General features: G+C 44.8%; 2 protein-coding genes across 4 annotated transcripts; both read right to left on the bottom strand.

Annotated features, from left to right (window-relative positions):
* On the bottom strand, nucleotides 1–3182 carry LOC125509125 (aminopeptidase M1-C-like). The gene is made up of 4 exons (XM_048674015.1): nucleotides 2905–3182; nucleotides 638–892; nucleotides 404–549; nucleotides 1–283 (listed from the first exon to the last, which is right to left on the bottom strand). Exons 1-4 carry the CDS (start codon nucleotides 3016–3018, stop codon nucleotides 124–126), a joined length of 675 nt encoding a protein of 224 aa, XP_048529972.1. The 5' UTR covers nucleotides 3019–3182; the 3' UTR covers nucleotides 1–123.
* Nucleotides 3183–3656: 474 nt separating this feature from the next.
* Nucleotides 3657–16518, bottom strand: LOC125509124 (aminopeptidase M1-C-like). Of its 3 annotated transcripts, none has more exons than XM_048674014.1 (20): nucleotides 16128–16512; nucleotides 13650–13895; nucleotides 13419–13564; nucleotides 12647–12749; nucleotides 12208–12394; nucleotides 12020–12113; nucleotides 11727–11880; nucleotides 11397–11501; nucleotides 11192–11308; nucleotides 8798–8911; nucleotides 7844–8026; nucleotides 6140–6422; nucleotides 5945–6066; nucleotides 5758–5855; nucleotides 5329–5506; nucleotides 5138–5252; nucleotides 4985–5052; nucleotides 4792–4869; nucleotides 4263–4307; nucleotides 3657–4121 (listed from the first exon to the last, which is right to left on the bottom strand). In XM_048674014.1, exons 1-20 carry the CDS (start codon nucleotides 16245–16247, stop codon nucleotides 3939–3941), a joined length of 2739 nt encoding a protein of 912 aa, XP_048529971.1. In that variant the 5' UTR covers nucleotides 16248–16512; the 3' UTR covers nucleotides 3657–3938. The 3 variants fall into 3 exon arrangements, with proteins under 3 accessions (XP_048529971.1, XP_048529970.1, XP_048529969.1); XM_048674013.1 differs by having other exon boundaries at nucleotides 4233–4307; nucleotides 16128–16499; XM_048674012.1 differs by having other exon boundaries at nucleotides 3657–4307; nucleotides 16128–16518.
* Nucleotides 16519–24059: the final 7541 nt, after the last annotated feature.

The following is a 24059-nucleotide window of genomic DNA, read 5'->3' as shown; positions in this document are numbered from 1 at the left end:
CCATGTTTCTCTCTTTCCCCTTATACAGGTATTTACTGCAACCAAATGAAATCAGAAAAGCATAAATAGCAGGACAGGCATTCATACCAAAGTGCTCGATCAAACTCTTATTTCAGAAATAGATCATAACACTGTAATGCCTTCACAGTGAACTTCCAAACCACGTATCATCGAATTCGTAGCCAGTGCATTTTCGGGACTGGTCACTTGGTTGGTCGGTGAGTAACTAATCGGGAGTAGTAAAGAGAAACCATAGTTCAACTTTTCCCCTTTTTGTAATTTCCTGCTTAAAATTTCAACAAATCATGGCATGATTTCCTATATATAGATTATCACAAGTGCTGTGTTGATGTACGGTGCAAATACCAAGGGTGGTAGAGTCCAGAAAGAAGTCGTCGCATACCTCCTGTAGAAGCCTCTCATTTGGTCGTTGAGAATGCCGTTGAAGTCCATCTTGAGCACGCCCTCGCCGAGGGGCAGCTGCTTGGCAAACCCGAGCACCAACACACCGTCATCCTTGAAGAACACCACCTCCGTGGGCGCCAAAGCCTGCGAGAACCGTATCGGCGAAGGATGGTTAGAAGAGGGCGAGGAGGTCTCAACGAATTTCATATTTCTTCTCCTTCTTTCTCCTTACCTGGAAGCGGATGGAGGCGCGGTTGACGGAGAGGTCGAGCGCGTTGAGCACGACGAAGCGGGTGGGCGCGGAGACGGCGACGGAGATGGCCACCGAGCCGGAGAAGGTGCAGGTGACCAGGTCGGGGCGGAGGAAGAGCTCGTAGCGGCGCGGCGCGGCGAAGCTCGGCAGCCGCGCTTTGCCCCGGAACTGCTCCGCCGAGCCGCCGGCCGCAGGCGGCGCGGACGAGCCGTGAGATGCCTTGAGATTCGCGCCCTACGTGCGCGTATATCCCGTTGTTGTTTAGCGCGAGGGAAGAGAAAAGACGAGAGAAGCGAAAAAAAAACAAGCTTTTACATTTTTCTTTTCTTATTACAAACTTGCACACTTTAAGGGACTTTCCGAAAATGGATTATCTCCTTTTTCAGTACCACTAAAATAGCGTACTCACTTTATACATCCAAATTTTGCTAAAAAAAACTTTATACATCCAAATGTGATTTTAAAGCAAAATATTAATCACGAATTTAATATATTGTATATCCATATCATATCTATATCTATGTGTACACCAATATAAAAGAACGCCAATAGCCAGCGCATGTTCGCTGGAAGGGAGTGACATTTTGTGAACCGCGTGACAATTTTTTATAATAACATGACAGTTTCTTCAAGAAATGCATTTTTCTTCTTAAAAACTGTCACCATTTTATCTCGAGTCGCAACTGAAACTGTCAAGAAAATGCGTTTGTTTGCCAACCCCTCCCGAAGAACATTGGCCAGTTAGTTTTTTCGATATAAAAAGCTCAATTAATCTTGGCCATCAAAAATTTGTCTCAATGGTCATCACTCAACATGTTTAGCATGAAGTTAATATCATACTACCAAGTAGTAACAACCTTTATGAACAATTGGCGGAGACAGACCGCAAGTCGCCCGGAAAAGTAGGATCGCACGAGGCGATCAAGGAGGCGACGAGGGATCCCTTGCGCGCCGCCGGTTCCCTCTCTCTCCGTCGGTCGCTTCGACGGCGGGAGGGAGGGGGAACCTCAGGTCTGTTCGCTAGGTGGGTGTGTGGTAGGGTTAGGGGTGAGGGAGACGATGTCGAGGCCGTTGCGGTGGTGTCGCGTCGGAATAAGTTTCTCTGGGCTCCGTTCACGGTCAGGCGAGGCTTTTGCCTTTGTCTAGGAGCCAACAGGGTTGGGGATCTCCGGATCTCGTCGAGGTCGCGGGCTATGGTGGCTAGAGGTCCATCGGCACTGGCCGTTTGGATTCTCAGATGGGCGATGGATGCAGGAAGATGAAGACCTTTCTTCTTCCTTGTTGGTATGATTTGTTGCTGCTGTTCTTCTTCTTGCTCTGCGCTGATGCTGGTGGGAGATCCTACTTTGTCCGGACGGATGACCCGGCCACGGTGCTGGACCGGTTGGATGACTCGAGTTCTCTTCCTTCCGGAAGGGACACTTTTCACGGTACTCAAAGCCAAAAATGGCGACGGCTGTTGCAGGTGTGTTGGATTGATGTCCATACCCTCTCAGCGCTGGTGTTAAGAAAGGAGGAGGCAGCATGGTGGCAATTATACCGTGGTCGAAGATGATGACCTATTTGCGACTGGTTGCAGATCCTTCTGTTGCAGGGGTCTTCTGTCAAGATTCAGGGATGATGACACAGGGCTCCGAAGATCTTCTTGTGTTATGGTTGCCTTAGGGTACTCTAGGTGTTCACGGTCCTTTGTGTTTGTGTTTCAGTGTGCTTGTAAGGATCAACTACTTTGTACTGATTCGTGAATTGAATGAAAAAATCTCAAAAAAAAACAATAACCTTTATGCTAATCACATTATTCAGGTGTAATTGACATCATATCCAATATAAGCGTGCAATTAAAATGTAATCGATATTCTATTGAATATAAACGTGTAATTAATACGCAATTGATATCCCTATCTATTATAAACATGTATTAATTTCCTTCCTAATATTAACGTGCAAGCATTTACTACCAGTTTGTTTAAATATGCATATTTTGTTTCAGTTACACCAATATGTAGCCGTTTCCATATATACATCTAGCCGTTTCAGTCCTAGACGGAGGCAATGGGATACAGATAGACTCCGGCTGGACCTACCTACCCGGCTACCCACCACGTGAAGTCTCCTCCTATCAGTTTCAACTAGCTCTCTCAAAAATGAAATACTACAGCACCATCCTGCAACGCATGCAGCAGATGCGGCGCATCACAAACAAACAGTCAATTTGTAATCTCGTGGGCAGGGGATCGATACAGCACCTCGCCGTGTGTCGCCGTCTTCATGCCGCCGCCGGCGGCCGCTGCTGCGACGACGAGGAGGAGCGCCACCACCACGGGCAGCACGGCGCCGGCGCCGACGCGGGGTGGAGCCATGGAAACAACGGACGACGCGCGCTCCCGTGCGCGCGCGCGCGCGTTGTCGATGGCAGGCAGCTGTGAGCGGGCCGGGAGCCTTCCTGCCGGCCTACCACTACTGAGCGAGCGAGCTAGTGAGCGAGCGAGCGAGCGAGGGGGTGGGGAGGAGCACTGGCGGCTGCCGCTGTATAAATATGGAGCGGAGGCAGCGGGGGGTATGGATGGAGCGGCCCCATCTTTGGTAACCCAATAAGTAGTACTAGTAGTAAATTCACAACCCAGAAGCAGATAATTATCAATCAATATCTTACATACTTGATAAGTATCAATCAATATCTAATACTATATCTGGTAACCCGATAAATCTCTTATACTATTTGGTAACCAAATATTAATTGGGCACATACCTATTTTATCAGTTTAAGGAACACTACAACAGTCACTGCAAAAAACCATCTTATATTAAGGACAAAGAGAGCTGGAAAATCTATACTTTATAACCAAACACAATCTTTTTTGTGTGTATTTGCTTTGCATCAAGAGTTGTCCCGTATATTCCGTCGGCTCGGCTTTATAACCACACACGTGAAGTCTCCTCGTACATTCAGTTTACCAAAAAAGATACATCAAGGAGGCTTGTTCTAATGACACTGAGATTGGAGCTTTTCCAAAAATTTCTTTGTTTTGCCTGAATTTCCTCTTAATGGATATGCTACCTAGTTCCAACTTGACATTCTCATTGTTCATACAACCCGTTTGCACCACATGCATTCGTAACAATCAATGATTTGGCTACAAACTGGCATCAGCTGACTCACTACCACCACCACTACAAATGTACAACCAAATACCATCTCAAGCCACAGTTTCTATGATAAGGCACAAATGCATTCTTATTGCCAACAACAACTGTAACCTAGCACTCTAGCTGCAGCACGTCAGGGCTTGGCCAGGAGCTCGCGCACCGTCTGTGCAAGCCCGGGCTCACTCCTGATGCCCTCGGCCCATCTCGCGCTGATCCGCACGCTTTCAAGGCTCTGCTTCAGCGTCCTCTCGAATCCGGGCTTTGTGCGCGTTGCAAAGAACTTGGAGATCTCTGCCGCCTTCTCGTTGGAGGTGAACTGACAAGAAACAAGGAAGTCCACATTAGCTATGGCCTTATGGAAATAATACCTGCAAAACTGGGGAATATGATCACGGAAATAGGGCAATAGAACTGTGATTAAATGTACCAATGGAACAATGTTTTTAACAAAACTCGCCTCCAAGCTCCCAGAAAATGTCCTTGAGATGCGCTCCCAGTTTTCCTGCAGACAGACAGAACGGGACAAATGTTAGCACCATGTTTTGAAATGTTTCAGTCTGCTAACACTAAGTATGAACCATCAGTCATCTCCTAAGGTGTCAGATGAAGGAACCACAAAAAATAGATGGTTGGGTGCTGCTGCCTCAAATTCACTCTATTTAAAATACATTCACAAGGGAAATCCATATACAGAGATCAGGATCCCGAAACAAATTCACAAACATAGTTCAGCTGTTTGCAAATATGCCACTTGACTTGAGATCTTGTAGACAAAAACAGAAGAACCCTGGGTCCTCTTTGTAATGCAGAAATCTCAATGAAGTTGGTAGAAAAGGAAACATCTCATGATTGGATATTCCAATTTGTTTAGAATACCTACAAGAATCTGATGTTCCAGACAGGACCCAGAAATAACGACTTTTACGCATCAACAACATGTCAACACACAGAGACAAAAGGGTCCTCATTGTTAAAAGAGATCGTACCTTCAACCAGTTCCACGAAATTTCACGTGCCTCTGGTTGAATACCTCTAAGGAGCATAGATGCATCTTGATTGCGAACCTGACAAGCAAGAGAGGCATATGAGACCTGAGTACAGCTTGCCCTTGACACACAAGTAAGCTCATAGAGACCTTCGACTATAAATGTGGAAGAAAGTAATGATATTTGCATTTACCTCATTAGTGAAAATTAAATTCAGTGATTCAAGGACGATACTCTTATCCCGGCAAGAAGATAATATGCCTTCAAACAATAAAAAAAATGCTTTTAGAGCAACCAAAAACATGGGCAAGCTTTGTTAGTTTAACATGGTCAAAGGGCTGCACACCTAAGACTTGTAATCTTTCCTCCCCTTCAGCTGACTCCTTGTAGATTTTTCGGAGAGCATCATAACCAGATCTGTTTGAACTACTAACATTCTGCATCACAGAGAGGTATGCGGCCTGCAGAACAGCGCAAGTTACAAATGGAAGAAATAATCATAGGAGTACCACGTGAAGTGATAGCAAAAGGTAGGACCTTTCTAGTATCCGGAGGAAGAAGAGAAGTGCTGCGATCACGTGTGAAGATGTTAAAGCGCCTAACTCCTTCATTGATGGTCTTACCATGTCCAAGTTGGACAAGTGCAGTCAACAGCAGTGGTCTAAGCATTACATCCAGGTGGCTCTCACCCTTCTTGGGGTCCCAGCCTAACTTTCTGAAAGATAAGTATCACATAGTCAAAAAGAAGAAACATAGGAAAATGTAGCAAATATACAGTAATAACGTGAAAGAATCATGCGATTGTCATGCATCGGCCTCAAAAGAAGGAATGTTCAAGCAACATGAGAAGTTAGGAAGAAGATTAATGGCATATTATGTTTCCTTTTCCTTTTTGTGAAACAAAAGAGATGATCTATTGTGAGTGTAACACATTAAGAAACTCATAGCAGTTATGGTGAGGCATACTCTTCAGGTGACAAAAGAATCTTGATCAAAAGTTGCTTGATGTCACCAGCCAAGGCAGGAATAGCATCGGCAGATACTTTAGCAATACTTGCGGTTACCTGCCAATCCAAAGTAAAAGATATAGGCGATTTATCTTCATGAACAATAGAGCACGATAGAATCAACTGGACCTACAGGATTTACGTACAGTGTTTATGTGTGAAAGAACACTATAATCAGCTTCCCCACGATAACCGTAGAGTAAACGTAGCAACGACGCAAATGTTTGCTGGCGGGCAATAGAAAGCGCATATAAGTCATCCACAATGCCTGCAATGGTAATGTTATAATACCTGACACCAAAATATTACAAGCAGATTCAACGGTCACATGTTGCGTTTACCAATTTTATCCATTAGTGAGAGCTTCTTGGTCTCCAACGCATTTTGAAGTGCAGCTGCAAGCTCATCGTCATATTTAACTCTGTAAAATCCAGTTCCATTTATATTCAACTTAGTCCAAAAGTTTCCGCCCTTCTTTCGGTCACCACATTGTGAACCAGTGACCAGCTTATCACGTTTAAGTTTCAACAAGAACTTTTTCTGTGTATCATATGCACCACAGCCTGAAGTTATAGGGACAATCCACATGCCAGAGCCAGAGGACCCATCTAACAAAAACTGGGCCTGGAACAAACAGAAATCATTAAGTTCACGGAGAAAAATGCTATACATGAAGATCTATCGGTCAACGAGATCAAGTATTTAACATTTTCATTTATTAGAATTTTCACTTTAACCAATATAAAATATCCGCTTTTAAGACGCACTTCTGTGAGAACCCTCTATTTGCTTTGGTCTAGTGGCTAAGGGTGGTCTATTAACTCGTAGAGGGAATTGGGTACGGCAATACATGAAATAATTGGCAAATAACTGTAAAAAATCAACATATTTAAGGAAAGGAAGCCAGTCTGACCTAATACCATAATTTATCACTGCACATCAAATTATACATGGAGACTCACATTTGACAGGACAAATGTAATGATTATTTTTTGAATTGCTTGTCTAGATTTATTAGAAATAAACATCCTCTCAGAAAACTGAAAGAAAAGTAAAGAAATTCAAACATTATCCCAAATTGTCACCATTAAACATGCAAGTACATTACTACAGAAAAAGCATACTTCATGATTAAAGTTTGATAACTAATTCATGCCTATCGCCGTATGATACTAACGTCATCTGTAAGTCCGAATCTGACGCTTCCATTTCAAGCTGTTATAAAATTTAACACTAAACATTGCTCCCAAATATAAATTATTTGAACATTCAAATTAGCAATACATAACTGAAACTGCAGAAAACTGTGGTCTAGATCTTTTTGCAACCATCTGATTTAAATCAATAGTCATGCAGGATGTATATCCCTGGGCTGAGATGGGAACATGGGAAGTAACGTGCATTTAAACATGTCTCTCGTGATTTGTAGGGGAACTTCCGTGCCTATCTACCTTACCAAATTAATTGTAGGTTTCCTTATTAGCCTTATCTGGACTAGGGCCCAAAATAACCTTCAAACTTTCATCAACCAACGACTCAGATTGAAACCACCTCTTACCTCTAATGTGGTAAGATAGAGCACCCTAAAAGAGCTCCAACTTCAGAACAAGATCTAATTCAGTTCTTCTATGAGATTCATGTAAGTTGTTGTTGATACCGTTCAGCCATACCCCAGAATATATGATCAGATACTAGGGCTGCTGCGTAAATACGTGAATGCAACAAGTGACAGATCAATGGCCATACAGGCAGTACAACATTTCCAGTTTTGCCCATCATTGAGTACACTATTCTCAGAGGACCAGTTACAACAGTCAGTTATACGTCCACAAAATGGTATGGAACAAAAACAAAGGTTTGGTCAAGCTTTTGCCATAACCAGTTAGCAGATGATTTTCTTAAACAAGAAACTCCAAATGGCATGGCACGACTAGAACTTAACAAAATAGCAAGGGAATATTAACCAAACAAATGTGTACTTGGTTGTTCGTGTGATGATAAATGCATGATAGATACGAAGGATGGTATGTAAGATAACCTATTACCTGCTCAATCTCTATGTCATTCCCTTTAATTTTCGCATTAATAACAGGATAACCTTTTTGCTTCGTCCATGTAGTCATCAAATCCTTGACAGGTTCACCAGTTTCTTTTTCAAGAACAGCCCACAGGTCCTCGGTTTTAGCATTTGAGTATGCATATTTCTTCATATATGAAGCCATCGCTTTCTGCAAGAACACAGTTTCATATATATAGCATATGAGAATACACTAGGAGAACGACATGGAGTTAAAAGAGGAGCAGGGGGAAATTACACAAAAAGGAGAGTGCAGCAATTTGTTTCACTAAATAATGTAATTAATTGAAAAATGAATTTTAACATAATAAGCTACTGTGCAGTTTGATAGATTCATTATATGATCAGCAAAAGAGTCAAAGATCGTTAAATTTTACTCCTTTTTTTTCTGTGAACAAGTAATGTTATCCTGTGAGAATGACACATGCTACAACAATACATAAGATCACCATCACACCCATATCGATAAATCTGTCTCTATATGCTAATTTATCAAACCATCCGCCTTAAATCATGTGACCGGTGAAGTACAAATTGTCACATATGATGCTTGTATGCATTAAACAAGGGCAGGATAATCTACGAAGAAATGGCTATTTTGCTCCTAGAATATGTCTTCAAAGAACAGCAATCTCTCCCTAAAACACCGCTGACAAAAGCATGTTTACCAACTAGTATGATTCAAGAGCATACAAACATTTTATGCAATGGACAAGCCATGGAGTTGTCTAGTGTTTCCACTACATGGAATAGTGGGGAAATGACATCAAAGTATCACTGTTTCCTTAAAGAACAAAATAAACTGGCTGAAAGTGATCTTGTATACTTTTAAGCAACGTGACGAGAAAAAGAATGCCAAGTCTAGGCAAGAAGAGTGAGTCGGTGACAGGTTTCTGGAGTTCAAGTAGAGGCAGTATTAGACCTGAAAACGCTCTGCGCCAAGGTAACTTTGTAGCATGCGAATAACAGAAGCACCCTTGTCATAGCTAATAGCATCAAAAATCTGATCAACTTCACTGGCATGGTGTATTTCAACCTGAGCATCCAGGAAAACGAATAGTGGAAAGTATAAAATGAATCACAAGTTAGCATTAGAGAAGTGAAAATATTAATGCCACGAACTGAATCTCTGTTGATGCATTGACTGAAGTTGCTCCCCAAAGTAAGATGCCACTTGTCAAAGTAGAGATTTAGGCATCAATTTTAATATTCCATAGAAATTTCATGAGTCAATCATGAATCGGCCAATAATTTGTTGGTAATAACATATTACGCAGTGTGCACCATCGTTACTTAAACATAACATTGTCAAAATTTACAGTTTAAAATAGATTCTTGCACTTCTATGATAGTAGAGTGAAACCTAACGCCGCCGCCGCCACCCCCACCTACTCCCGCCCCCCTCGCCGCCGTCGGGAGACCCCGCCGGGCAAAGCCCGTGCAGCAGATGGCGGCGGCGGGCCTCTCTCTCTGGTCGCACGCGGAGGCCGGCCCTGGACGGCAAGGCGTGCGTCACGGAGCTGCGCGCCGGGGCGGATCAGGCCCTCCGGCCTCTTCTGCGGCGCGGCGGCGCTGGGCGTTGGGGCGGCGGCCCCAGGAAGCGGTGGCCCCCTCCTCTCCTTCCTCGCCATGGGGAGCGGCGGCTGGCCGTTTTGGCGGTGGATCTGCGCTCCTTTGCTCGGATCCAGTGGGCGCACATCGTCGGCGAGACGTGGCGGTGCTGGCCGTCCTGGCCGCGTGGGTGGCAGGGCGGATGCACGTGGTGGAGGCCCCGGCGGCTCTGGTTGGCGGCGGGTGGAGTTGCTGATCCCATCCTGCCTGGCCGAAGACGGCCTACTCGGCCGGGCTTGTCTGGCGAGGTTCTGTGGTGTGCCCTGGCTAGCGTGGTGCTGGCTAGGGCGACTGGTCTCCCCGTGCCAGTGGCCTCTACGTGGTGTAGGTGGTTCTGCCGATGGTGGGTCTAGCGCTACTCCCCCCCCCCAGCGCCGGTCCGTGGTGGCCCCGTGGTGGCTTGCAGCATAGGTTGGTTGCGCGGGTGTGTGCCCGGCGGCTCCGACGCTTGGAGCTCGCCGGGCAGCGCGGGTTGGGCCGTGGCCCGGTGTGGTTGCGGCCTGGCCGTGGGTGGCTCCACGGTAGCTTGGCAGGTCGGCAGCGGCAGCGGTGGGCATGTTTCGGCATCGGCTTGTCTGTTGGCGGCTTGTGTCGGCCTTCGATCTGTCTCCTCGTCGTCCGGGTGCTATTTCCGTTGAACGGATGGCCCTCTCCCAGCTGCGGCCCATCGCTAGTCTCGCGCTCGAGCTGCAGGACCGAGCTTGTCTCGCGCTCGGCTGCAGGAACACACTCGTCTCGCGCCCGGCAGCAGGACCACGCTCGTCTTGCGCCCGGCAGCAGGACCGAGCCTGTCTTGCGCCCGGCAGCAGGACCATGCTCGTCACACGCCCGGTGTTGCAGGACAAATCGATGGAGCCTTGTTTGCCCCAGGATCCGATCATCTCTTCGGTTGGGGTAGCGGTGGGTATTGGGTGAGGCGGATCTAGGTCTTGGATGCCGGGGCGGTGGCCCTGGTAGTGGTAGCACGGTGCTCATGGGCAGAGCCCGACGCTCGGTACTGCCTGATGGCCATGGCCGCATGGGCGGCGTGGTTGTCGGGGAGTGCCTTTCGGTGGCGGTGAGTGTTGGCCGGGGTGAAAACCTACTCTATCTTCGGACAGACCGGCGGCGGCGTAGCTCGTTCCCTTCTTGAAGGCGTCGTCACGTCTCTCATTGCTCGTCGTTTGGCTCCAGGGGAAACTCTAATCCTCAAATCGGGCGGTGTCGGCACTCCAGTGTCGTAACCTTCCTGAAGGCACCGTCTTGGAGTCCACGGTTCGTCATATGTGGCTTCATATCTTCACGGTGGCGTGTTCATTGTTGGAGCCCCCGATTGCTCTTGTAGTGCTAGGGGTCGTGTTGCTGCGCTTGGCGCCTATGTATCCTGTCTTGGGTGTGTGTGTTGTGGTGGAGTGCGTTTGTACCGGGTTGTTGTTGATCTTTGCTTTATATATAAAGCGGGGCGAAAGCCTTTTTCGGTATGATAGTAGAGTGCACGACATTGACAAATGACAACTATGGTTCCGGAGAATGTAGTGCACAACATATCCAACCACAGAAGCAGGCTATTGCACAGTAATAGACAATGAGATTACCTCAATAGGATGAGACGCATGTTTTTGTATAGCTCTTCTTATTTTTTGTGGAACTTCTTGTATTCATTTTACAAAAATTAATAAAAATACGCAGCAGAATCCTGCTGTTTCCCTATAAACAATGAGATTACCTCAATAGGATGAGACGCCTCTAGTGAATCCAGCCTAAGAGCAGTGGTTGTGCTATCGAGAAACTGTGTCCAGATATTCCATTGTGGAAAAAAAGAATCTACTGCTAGATGGCTCATCTGGGAAAACAAAAAGCCTATTCATTCAGTATACATTGGTAACCTGATATTTCATTCTTTTAACTTTTGAGTGATCAAATTGTTTTACCCATGTAGCAAATCCCTCATTTAACCACAAGTGAGTCCACCATTCCATGGTTACAAGATTGCCAAACCATTGATGAGCCAATTCATGTGCCACAGTAATTGCAACCTAACAAAATACATGCTGAGGTCAATATAAAAAGGATGTTTACACATATAAAAGGTTTAATGACGAAAAAATGTTGAATTATTAGTGAATTATAGATGATCATGAGATAGTTTAGTTTTTCTTACTGAACCGATTTATGTATAGTAACATAGCACGGTTAGTTAAGAGGTGAACTGTAAACGATGAAAAGATAAGTTAAATAAGTTTCTGAGCTATGATAGATACACTCTGTTTGCTGGATGCTGATGAAGACTTGTCATCGAAAAGCAAAGCTACTTCCCGGTAAGTGACCAATCCGTAGTTCTCCATGGCTCCAGCAGCAAAATCGGGGATAGCAATCATATCCAACTTGGGGAGTGGATAAGGAGTGTCAAAGTAACTGAACAATTGAGGAAATGAGTTTTTTTGTTAATGTTACTGTTTCAGCAACAACCATGGCTTTGACACAGTATTTCATTAACATCAATCATGTCTATTCTTTAGAAACCAAAGTGTGGAAGCACGGGTAGATATCTTACTCTTTATAGAGATTCAACGACTTCACTCCAACATCTAGTGCAAACTTCCCTTGGTTACTCTTACCAATTTGAGTGTACACACGAACTCTCGTGCCTGAATAAAATTAAACAAACAAATAAAATAAAGGGAAAGAGAAAGGTCTCATGCACACTCTTTGAATGGATGATTTCAGAAACAGAGATGATACCTTTTGTTGTCATACCCTCTACATATTCAAACAAACCGACAACTATGGCCACTAAATAAGTTGACATAGGTGGTGATTCCTGGTAACGCACAGTTTTGATAGGACCAGCAAATGTCGCGTTAGCTACTGGCATGTTGGACAGTGCTACCAGCTCAGATGGAACTTCAAGTGTAAGCTTGAACTTAGCCTGGAAAATCGAAACGGCAAAACAAGAAATGTTAGAAAATATATCTGACCTCACCGATGCTCTATGTGCACATATTTGAGGAACATAAAGTCGTGTGCTGGGCAGGGAGAATATGCTTCCACATATATTTAATTATATACATACTCAACTTATAAGGGACTAAGAATGTCAATCAAGAGTACCAAAATAGTTGATCGGAGCGGGAAAAATCTAATTACGTGAACACTCCTTCCAGCTATCATATATATTCACCTTGAATGCAGGCTCGTCCCAGCAGGGGAAGCACCGCCGTGCATCCACGGACTCAAACTGCGTCACCGCCATATTTCTCTCCTTTCCTTTATACTGGTACTTACTGCAATCAAATAGAATCAGAAAATCATAAATAGCAGGAAAGAAATTCATACCAAATTGCTCGATTGAACTCTTATCTATATCTATATCTATATATCTATCTATATCTATACCAATATAAAAAGACCCAAAGGGGCAGATCCAATTAATCTCAGCCATCAAACCATGTCAATCCAACGACCTAGATTGCTCCAATGGTGAGCTCTCAACATGTTGAGCATGCAATTGATAGCATACCAAACATCAACATCTATATTAATCTTATAATTAACATGTAATTGATATCCTACCTAATATCAACGTGCAGTTAATTTTCTCCCTAATATCAATGTGCATTGCACATGCTCATTTACTAGTTTTAGAAATAGATCATATAATACTATAATGGCTTCACAGTGAACTTCCTAAGCACAAACTAGTGCAAAAATTCGTCGAATTCATAGTAAGTGCATTCTCGGGAGTTGGAACTGGTCACTTGGTTGGTCGGTGAGTAACTAATCGGGAGTAGTTAATACAGAACACAGTTCAACTTTTCCCCTTTTGTCATTTTCTATTGGTATCTTTTGGAACAAATCATGACATGGTTTCCTACAAATGTTGGGGGGTCGTTGATCATGATGTGCGGTGTAAATACCAAGGGCGGCAGATTCCAGAAGAAGTCGTTGCATACCTCCTGTAGAAACCTCTCATCTGGTCGTTGAGAGTGCCGTTGAAGTCCATCTTGAGCAGGCCCTCGCCGAGGGGCAGCTGCTTGGCGAACCCGAGCACCAACAAACCGTCATCCTTGAAGAACACCACCTCCGTGGGCTCCAAAGCCTGCGAGAACCGTGCCGGCGAAGGACGATGAGGACAGGGCGAGGTCTCAACGAATTTCATATTTCTTCTCCTTCTTTCTCCTTACCTGGAAGCGGATGGAGGCGCGGTTGACGGAGAGGTCGAGGGCGTTGAGCACGAGGAAGCGGGTGGGCGCGGAGACGGCGACGGAGATGGCCACCGAGCCGGAGAAGGTGCAGGCGACGAGGTCGGGGCGGAGGAAGAGCTCGTAGCGGCGCGGCGCTGCGAAGCTCGGCAGCCGCGCCTTGCCCCGGAACTGGTCCGCCGAGCCGCCCGCCGCAGGCGCGCCGGGAGATGCCTTGAGATTCGCGCCCTGCGTGCGTGTGCATCCGGCCCGTTGTTGTTTAGCGCGACGGAAGAGAAAAGACGAGAGCAGCAAAGGGAAGGGGGAAAAGCTTTTACAATTTTCTTTTCTTTCTAGAATATTTTTTTGCGATTAGAATATATACATTTTGTGCGCCATTTTCGAAAATGCATTTTCTCTCTTTTTTGTCAATTCTCTCCTTTTTCATCTATATCTATATATTTATATACCAATATAAAAAACTCAAAGTGAGAGATCCAACTAATCTCAACCATCAAACCAGGTCAATTCAACGACTTAGATTGTTTCAACGACGAGTGTTTAACATGTTTAGCACTCAATTTACTACTCCCTCCGTCTATGTATGTAAGTTATCTTACGAAAATCAAATAATCCCAAAACACTTAGGCACGATGCACTAACTTCTACCTCGTTTCTTGTTTCTTGATATATCAACCAATAAGAGTTGTGGGTGTGCATGCTTTTAATGACTTGAGACTACCAAACATGACATGCAGTGGTTAGTTTATTGCATGCAATGCTATTAATTAGCAAATAAACATTAAGTTCTCTCGTTTTCCTCTCCTCCTTGGTCATGGTGCACAACCTAAAATGATTTATTCACCTAGACGGAGGGAGTATCAATGTTAGCGATAATCATGTAATTAATGCGTAAAAAGCATCCTACCTAACTTACTATCAATGTTAGCACTAATCATGTAGTTAATGCGTAAAAATATCCTACCAACTATTTACGTGCAATTAATATATTATCTAATATCAGCTATTTTACCTAATATCTCCGCTCAATTGATACTTCCTATTAGCATCAATGTGCATTGCACGTACACATTTAGTAATTACCACTAAAATAGAGTACTCACTTAATACATCCAGATGTGATTTTAAAGCAAAATATTAATTATGAAATTCTATTGATGTTATATTATTTATAGTGTATCTGATCTTTTGTTGTAAAGATGCATATTGTATTGTTTTCTTCCTGTTTCACAAATCGGTAGCCATTTTCATACACCTAATAATGAATCCAATAAACAATATAATTAATCAAAATATCTAATAATCTCTATCTCTACTTACTTAAAAAGAACCTAAGGTTCCATCTTTCACTCTATCCCCCCCCCCCCCCCCACACACACACACCGTCCCTTACGTTTTTCACCCCCTTTTGGTTTTTATCAAACCAATTTTTACCCAATAAAACAGATCAATTTACGGTATAGCAATAATTCATGGTCTATAAAAAATTTGTTTCTTATGGTAAAACCTGATAAGTGTCGGCCATATAAATAGCAATAAATGTATGACTAGAAGCACATAAGTAACAATTAATTATTTGGTAACATATCTATTTTATCAGTTAGAGAAATAGCTGGAAAATCTATGCTTTTAACACGGAAAATCTATACTTCATAACCAAAACATAAATCTTATTTTGTGTATTTGTTTGACATCAAGATTTGACCCATATAGTCCTCCTATTGTGTTAAAATATCTATGAGAAAGAATCACGTGCACTCCAGCTTTGTTGTGCCTCTGGTGACATCTACAAAAAAATATTAAAACATTTACAAAATCTGGAGCTCTTAGTGTCTATGGACACAATCATTATCTTCAGATTTGCGGCGACTTTTAACTGTTATTTGCGCCTTCCGGCCAGCCGACCGGACGTGAGAATGCGATAGCTAGCTTATCGGCGATAGCCAAAGATTGGGTACAACACGAACCCACGCTCCACGTGATGATAATACAGCGTGAACTACCGCCTATCAAGATCGAGAGCACCCAGCGGTAATATTCGACACAGATCGTAGCAAGTACTACTACTGCTAGTACGTTGAAGCGAAATCGGGTTCGACAGTAGCCCATTCCGTTCGCAGCTCAGCAGGGGGGTCACCCGCCCGCACGTTGCCTAGATTACATAGATATATAGTCAGAATGTCAGATGGATTCGTTGATTGCCGTCACGCGGGCAAGGGGATAGAGGATAGATAGACCCCAGTTGGAGTTACCTGCCCACCACCACGTGAAGTCTCCGTCCATCAGTATCAACTAGCCCTCTCTAAAAGAAATAACCCCGCCGCATGCGGTATCGACGCATGCAGCAGATGCGCCGCATGATAGTCGAATAGTAAATGCAGAGGATGCGCCGTGTGACAATCGGATACTGCAGCACTACTAGACAACTTTGTAGTAATCTCGTAGGGATCGATACCGCACCTCGCCGTGGGACGCCATCTTCCTGGCGCCACCGGTGGCGGCGGCGGCCGCGACGACGCCGAGGAGGAGCGCCACCACCACGGGCAGCACGGCGCCGGCGGCGGCGCGGGATGGAGCCATGGAAACAACGGAACGGACGCCGCGCGCTCCTTCCCGTGCGCGAGCGCGCGTTGTCGATGGCAGCAGGCAGCTGTGAGTGGGCCGGGAGGGAGCCTTCCTGCCGGCTTACCGCCACTGACCGAGCGAGCGAAGGAGTGAGCGCGAGCGGGGGGTGGGGTGGGGTGGGGAGGAGCACTGGTGGCTGCCGCGCGCTGTATAGTATGGAGCGAAGGCAGCGGGGGCGGGTTGACTGGGCCGAGCCGATGGAGGGGGCGGCACGTCAGCCAAGATAGAGTTGGATCGAGTGAACCGCCGCACTCGCGCGCAGATGGATCCAGGCCGACGGACGCGCCCGGCCAGCCGAGCCAGTCATGGATTCTGGCTGTGCATGCATGACGCACGCCAATTCTCCTACTAGTAGTACTTCTCGCTAGTGTGGCGTGGCTGGTGCCTACTCCCAAGCCCGGTCGCCGGCGCCGGTCGGTCCCGCTGTGATCTTGAGCATTTAATTAGCACAATCAAACATGATTTGCTGCTCACCAATCGGAATATGCGGTACGCAATCGTAGTACGTGAGATTTTTGGATTTACATATTCCTGGTCTCTCCGTCAAATCCAACCATGTGCTCTCGCGCAAAATAATACGGAGTAAAATAAACAGTTTGTTTAATTCACATCTAGATGTTTTTTAAAAATGTCACATCTAACCTCCCACAAATATATAATGAAGCAATAAGAAACAAAAAAAATCAAGACAAAAGAAATAGATCACAAACAAAGTAAAAATCAGCTTAGATGTGACATAACTATGTCACATCTAGATGTGTCCTAGACAGACCTTAAAATAAAATCCGACCATGTGCTCCGAAGACGCGTCCATGTCCAAATGTCGTGTACCCATGTGTAACGGCTTCAGGGAAAATATCAATACTGTCACGTTACAATATCAGTGTAAATATTTTATCTAGTTCTGTGTTCCAACTTAATCTGCTCTCACGTTACAACCTCTATTTTCACAATTTTTTGCCTAAATGATGAGTGCCACACGTGTGGCACGAAATAACACCGTCCTGACGTTTTTACAGTTAAAGTTGTTATCCAAAAAAAGCCAAAAAAAATAAAATTTACCATCCAAACAGAAAGTTATCATGTTTCACAACTGAAGTTGTCACCCTCAAGTAACTAAAGTTGTCATAAAGAATAAATTTTAATTTGTCGTCACATTATTCTCTGACCTCCTAACATTTCCGTGTTAGCCCGCAACGTTTAATGGCTTTAGTTGCACCAAATAGGAATGCGATAATTTCCTTTTACTAGGATATATGCAATACTAGAAATATTTTATAATCAATTCTTTTCTGATGCTTACCAAATATGAGAGGTAGGTAACCTATTATCTCTCATTGGTGATCTATTAGCTCGTAAGTTCAATCTTAGCCATTGAATTAGAAATAATGAATGATCTATAATAGTTGGAACACCTTAAAATTTCTCGTTACTTTTTTTCGGGGAAACTTTCGATCTATTCATTTAAAATCATGTTAGAATAATGAACAACAAAAACAATAAAAACTACGTCTGTAATCGTAGACCACCTGGCGACGACTACAAGCAATGAAACAAGCTGAAGGCGCACCGTCGTCATCGTTCCTCCTTCGCCGGAGCCGGGCAAAACTTGTTGTAGTAGATAGTCGGGAAGTCATTGTGCTAACGACCTATAGGACCATCGCACCAGAACAACAACCGCCACTGATGAAGAAACGCGTAGATCAAAAGGATCCATCCTGAAGACACACAAACGGAGACGAACGATAACCGGATTCGAGTAGATTCACCAAAAACAACCAACGGCCAAATCCTACGAGATCTGTTGGAGACACACCTCCACACACCCTCCGACGATGCTAGATGCACCACCCGAACGGAGGCCAGACGGGCATAACCTTATTCCATTTTCAGGGATTCGTCGTTGTCTCGTCTTTCTAACCAAGACACAAAGCCTAACAAAACCAAAATAAATATCTAAAAACGGAGCCCTTTTGCCGGCAAGTGCCAGGATCCATCGCACCCCCATGGCCCTAGGGCCACCGGAGATGAGACGCACCAATTGTGGCTCTGGCGGGAGACAAAGGAACTCTAACTTTTTTGGAGGAGGCGGCGGCAGTTGCATGTGTGCGCGTAGAATAAAACTCTCGGTGCGGGACGGCGGTTGGTGAAGGAAATATGCCCTAGAGGCAATAATAAAGTTATTATTTATTTCCTTATATCATGGTAAATGTTTATTATTCATGATAGAATTGTATTAACCGGAAACATAATACATGTGTGAATACATAGACAAATAGAGTGTCACTAATATGCATCTACTTGACTAGCTCGTTGATCAAAGATGGTTATGTTTTCTAGCCATAGACATGAGTTGTCATTTGATTAACGGGATCATATCATTAGAAGGATGATGTGATTGACTTGACACATTCCGTTAGCTTAGCACTTGATCGTTTAGTATGTTGCTATTGCTTTCTTCATGACTTATACATGTTCCTATGACTATGAGATTATGCAACTCCCGTTTACCGGAGGAACACTTTGTGTGCTACCAAACGTCACAACGTAACTGGGTGATTATAAAGGTGCTCTACAGGTGTCTCCAAAGGTACTTGTTGAGTTGGCGTATTTTGAGATTAGGATTTGTCACTCCGATTGTCGGAGAGGTATCTCTGGGCCCTCTCGGTAATGCACATCACTGTAAGCCTTGCAAGCAATGTGACTAATGAGTTATTTGCGGGATGATGCATTACGGAACGAGTAAAGAGACTTGCCGATAATGAGATTGAACTAGGTATTGAGATACCGACGATCGAATCTCGGACAAGTAACATACTGATGACAAAGGGAACAACGTATGCTATTATGCGGTTTGACCGATAAAGATCTTCGTAGAATATGTGGGATCCAATATGAACATATAGGTTTCGCTATTGGTTATTGACCGGAGATGTGTCTCGGTCATGTCTACATAGTTCTCGAACCCGTAGGGTCCGCACGCTTAAAGTTCGGTGACGATCGGTATTATGAGTTTTTGTGTTTTGACGTACCGAAGGTAGTTCGGACTCTCAGATATGACCACGGACATGATGAGGAGTCTCGAAATGGTAGAGACGTAAAGATCGATATATTGGACGACTATATTCGGACACCGGAAGTGTTCCGGGTGATTTCAGAGAAAACCGGAGTGTCGGAGGGTTACCGAAACCCCCCGGGAGAAATAATGGGCCTTATGGGCCTTAGTGGAGAGAGAGAGAGGGCTGGCCTAGGGCAGGCCGCGCGCCCCTCCCCCTCTGGTCTCGAATTGGACTAGGAGGGGGGCGGCGCCCCCCTTTCCTTCTCCCTCTCCCCCTTCCTTTCCCCCTCCTAGTAGGAGTAGGAAAGAGGGGAGTCTTACTCCTACTAGGAGGAGGACTCCTCCTCCTGGCGCGCCATAGAGGGTCGGCCGGACTCCCCCCTTTGCTCCTTTATATACGGGGGCAGGGGGCACCTCTAGACACACAAGTTGATCATTGATCCCTTAGCCGTGTGCGGTGCCCCCCTCCACCATAATCCACCTCGATCATATCGTAGCGGTGCTTAGGCGAAGCCCTGCGTCGGTAGCAACATCATCACCGTCGTGCTGACGGAACTCTCCCGTGAAGCTCTGCTGGATCGGAGTTCGTGGGACGTCATCGAGTTGAATGTGTGCTGAACTCGGAGGTGCCATGCGTTCGGTACTTGGATCGGTCGGATCGTGAAGACGTTCGACTACATCAACCGTGTTCTCATAACGCTTTCACTTACGGTCTACGAGGGTACGTGGACGATACTATTCCCTCTCGTTGCTATACATCACCATGATCTTGCGTGTGCATATAATTTTTTTTGAAATTACTACATTCCCCAACAGTGGCATTCGAGCCAGGTTTTATGCGTAGATGTTATATGCACGAGTAGAACACAAGTGAGTTGTGGGTGATACAAGTCATACTGCTTACCAGCATATCATACTTTGGTTCGGCGGTATTGTTGGATGAAGCGGCCCGGACCGACATTACGCGTATGCTTACGCGAGACTGGTTCTACCGACGTGCTTGGCACACGGGTGGTTGGCGGGTGTTAGTTTCTCCAACTTTAGTTGAACCGAGTGTGGCTACGCCCGGTCCTTGAGAAGGTTAAAACAACACTAACTTGACAAACTATCGTTGTGGTTTTGATGCGTATGTAAGAACGGTTCTTGCTCAGCCCATAGCAGCCACGTAAAACTTGCAACAACAAAGTAGAGGATGTCTAACTTGTTTTTGCAGGGCATGTTGTGATGTGATATGGTCAAGACATGATGCTGTATTTTTTTGTATGAGATGATCATGTTTTGTAACCGAGTTATCGGCAACTGGCAGGAGCCATATGGTTGTCGCTTTATTGTATGCAATGCAATCGCCCTGTAATTGCTTTACTTTATCACTAAGCGGTAGCGATAGTCGTAGAAGCAATAGTTGGCGAGACGACAACGATGCTACGATGGAGATCAAGGTATCACGCCGGTGACAATGGTGATCATGATGGTGCTTCGGAGATGGAGATCACAAACACAAGATGATGATGGCCATATCATATCACTTATATTGATTGCATGTGATGTTTATCTTTTATGCATCTTATTTTGCTTTGATTGACGGTAGCATTATAAGATGATCTCTCACTAAATTTCAAGATAAAAGTGTTCTCCCTGAGTATGCACCGTTGCCAAAGTTCGTCGTGCCGAGACACCACGTGATGATCGGGTGTGATAAGCTCTACGTTCATCTACAACGGGTGCAAGCCAGTTTTGCACACGCAGAATACTCGGGTTAAATTTGACGAGCCTAGCATATGCACATATGGCCTCGGAACACTGAGACCGAAAGGTCGAGCGTGAATCATATAGTAGATATGATCAACATAGTGATGTTCACCATTGAAAACTACTCTATCTCACGTGATGATCGGACATGGTTTAGTTGATTTGGATCACGTGATCACTTAGATGATTAGAGGGATGTCTATCTAAGTGGGAGTTCTTAAGTAATATGATTAATTGAACTTAAATTTATCATGAACTTAGTACCTGATAGTATTTTGCTTGTCTATGTTGATTGTAGATAGATGGCCCGTGTTGTTGTTCCGTTGAATTTTAATGCGTTCCTTGAGAAAGCAAAGTTGAAAGATGATGGTAGCAATTACACGGACTGGGTCCGTAACTTGAGGATTATCCTCATTACTGGCACCGCTGGGTGCCAGGCCTACTGCAGATGCTACTGATGACGTTAAGAACGTCTGGCAGAGTAAAGCTGATGACTACTCGATAGTTTAGTGTGCCATGCTTTACGTCTTAGAACCGGGACTTCAACGACGTTTTGAACGTCATGGAGCATATGAGATGTTCCAGGAGTTGAAGTTAATATTTCAAGCAAATGCCCGGATTGAGAGATATGAAGTCTCCAATAAGTTCTATAGCTGCAAGATGGAGGAGAATAGTTCTGTCAGTGAACATATACTCAAAATGTCTGGGTATCATAATCACTTGACTCAACTGGGAGTTAATCTTCCTGTTGATAGTGTCATTGACAAAGTTCTTCAATCACTACCACCAAGCTACAAGAGCTTCGTGATGAACTATAATATGCAAGGGATGAATAAGACAATTCCCGAGCTCTTCGCAATGCTAAAAGCAGCGGAGGTAGAAATCAAGAAGGAGCATCAAGTGTTGATGGTCAACAAGACCACCAATTTCAAGAAAAAGGGTAAAGGGAAGAAGAAGGGGAACTTCAAGAAGAACAGCAAACAAGTTGCTGCTCAGGAGAAGAAACCCAAGTCTGGACCTAAGCCTGAGACTGAGTGTTTCTACCACAAACAGACTGGTCACTGGAAGTAGAACTGCCCCAAGTATTTGACGGATAAGAAGGATGGCAAGGTGAACAAAGGTATATGTGATATACATGTTGTTGATGTGTACCTTACCAGAGCTCGCAGTAGCACCTGGGTATTTGATACTGGTTCTGTTGCTAATATTTGCAACTCGAAACAAGGACTAGGGATTAAGCGAAGACTGGCTAAGGACGAGGTGACGATGCGCGTGGGAAATGGTTCCAAAGTTGATGTGATCGCCGTCGGCACGCTACCTCTACATCTACCTTCAGGATTAGTTTTAGACCTAAATAATTGTTATTTGGTGCCAGCGTTAAGCATGAACATTATATCTGGATCTTATTTGATGCGAGACGGTTATTCATTTAAATCAGAGAATAATGGTTGTTCTATTTATATGAGTAATATCTTTTATGGTCATGCACCCTTGAAGAGTGGTCTATTTTTGTTGAATCTCGATAGTAGTGATACATATATTCATAATGTTGAAGCCAAAAGATGCAGAGTTGATAATGATAGTGCAACTTATTTGTGGCACTGCCGTTTAGGTCATATTGGTATAAAGCGCATGAAGAACTCCATACTGATGGACTTTTGGAATCACTTGATTATGAATCACTTGGTACTTGCGAACCATGCTGAAAGATCGTGGATGTCACCTAGAGGGGGGGTGAATAGGCGTTTTAAAATATTTACGGTTGAGGCTTGAACAAATGCGGAATAAACCTAGCGGTTAATTTGTCAAGCACAAAACCTACAACAACTAGGCTCACCTATGTGCACCAACAACTTATGCTAAGCAATATAAACTACTAAGTGATAGCAAGCTATATACAAGAAACAATATGGCTATATATCACAAAGTAAAGTGCATAAGTAAAGGGCTCGGGTAAGAGATAACCGAGGCACGCGTAGACGATGATGTATCCCGAAGTTCACACCCTTGCAGATGCTAATCTCCGTTTGGAGCGGTGTGGAGGCACAATGCTCCCCAAGAAGCCACTAGGGCCACCGTAATCTCCTCACGCCCTCGCATAATGCAAGATGCCGTGATTCCACTAAGGTACCCTTGAGGGCGGTCACCGAACTCGTACAAATGGCAACCCTTGGGGGCAGTCACCGAACCCGTACACTTTGGCAACCCTTGGGGACGGTCACCAGTACCCGTCAAATTGCTCGGGGCGATCTCCACAACCTAATTGGAGACCCCGACGCTTGCCCGGAGCTTTACACCACAATGATTGAGCTCCGAACACCACCAACCGTCTAGGACGTCCAAGCACCCAAGAGGAACAAGCTCAAGGGCACCAAGCACCCAAGAGTAATAAGCTTCTCAACTTGTAACTTCCACGTATCATCGTGGAGAACTCAAACCGATGCACCAAATGCAATGGCAAGGGCACACGGAGTGCCCAAGTCCTTCTCTCTCAAATCCCATCGAAGCAACTAATGCTAGGGAGGAAAATGAGAGGAAGAACAAGAAAGATAACACCAAGAACTCCAAGATCTAGATCCAAGGGGTTCCCCTCACATAGAGGAGAAAGTGATTGGTGGAAATGTGGATCTAGATCTCCTCTCTCTTTTCCCTCAAAAACTAGCAAGAATCCATGGAGGGATTGAGAGTTAGCAAGCTCGAAGAAGGTCAACAATGGTGGAAGAACACGAGCTCAAAGGATAAGGTTCAATAGGGAAGAAGACCCCCTTTTATAGGAGGGAAAAAAACCAACTGTTATGTGCTCAGCCCGCACACGAGCGGTACTACCGCTCGGACGGAAGAAGCAGGGAAAGGGAGCAACAAAACATGAACCTTGGGGTGGTAGTACCGCTTATAAGCGGTACTACCGCTCACCCCAGCGGCACTACCACTGGAGGAGCAGAACACGGGACCAAAAGAGG

The sequence above is a fragment of the Triticum urartu genome, chromosome 5 (genome assembly GCF_003073215.2).
Source record: "Triticum urartu cultivar G1812 chromosome 5, Tu2.1, whole genome shotgun sequence".
In the NCBI taxonomy this organism is placed as follows: Eukaryota; Viridiplantae; Streptophyta; class Magnoliopsida; order Poales; family Poaceae; genus Triticum; species Triticum urartu.
This window is presented reverse-complemented; position numbering and strand designations above follow the sequence as displayed.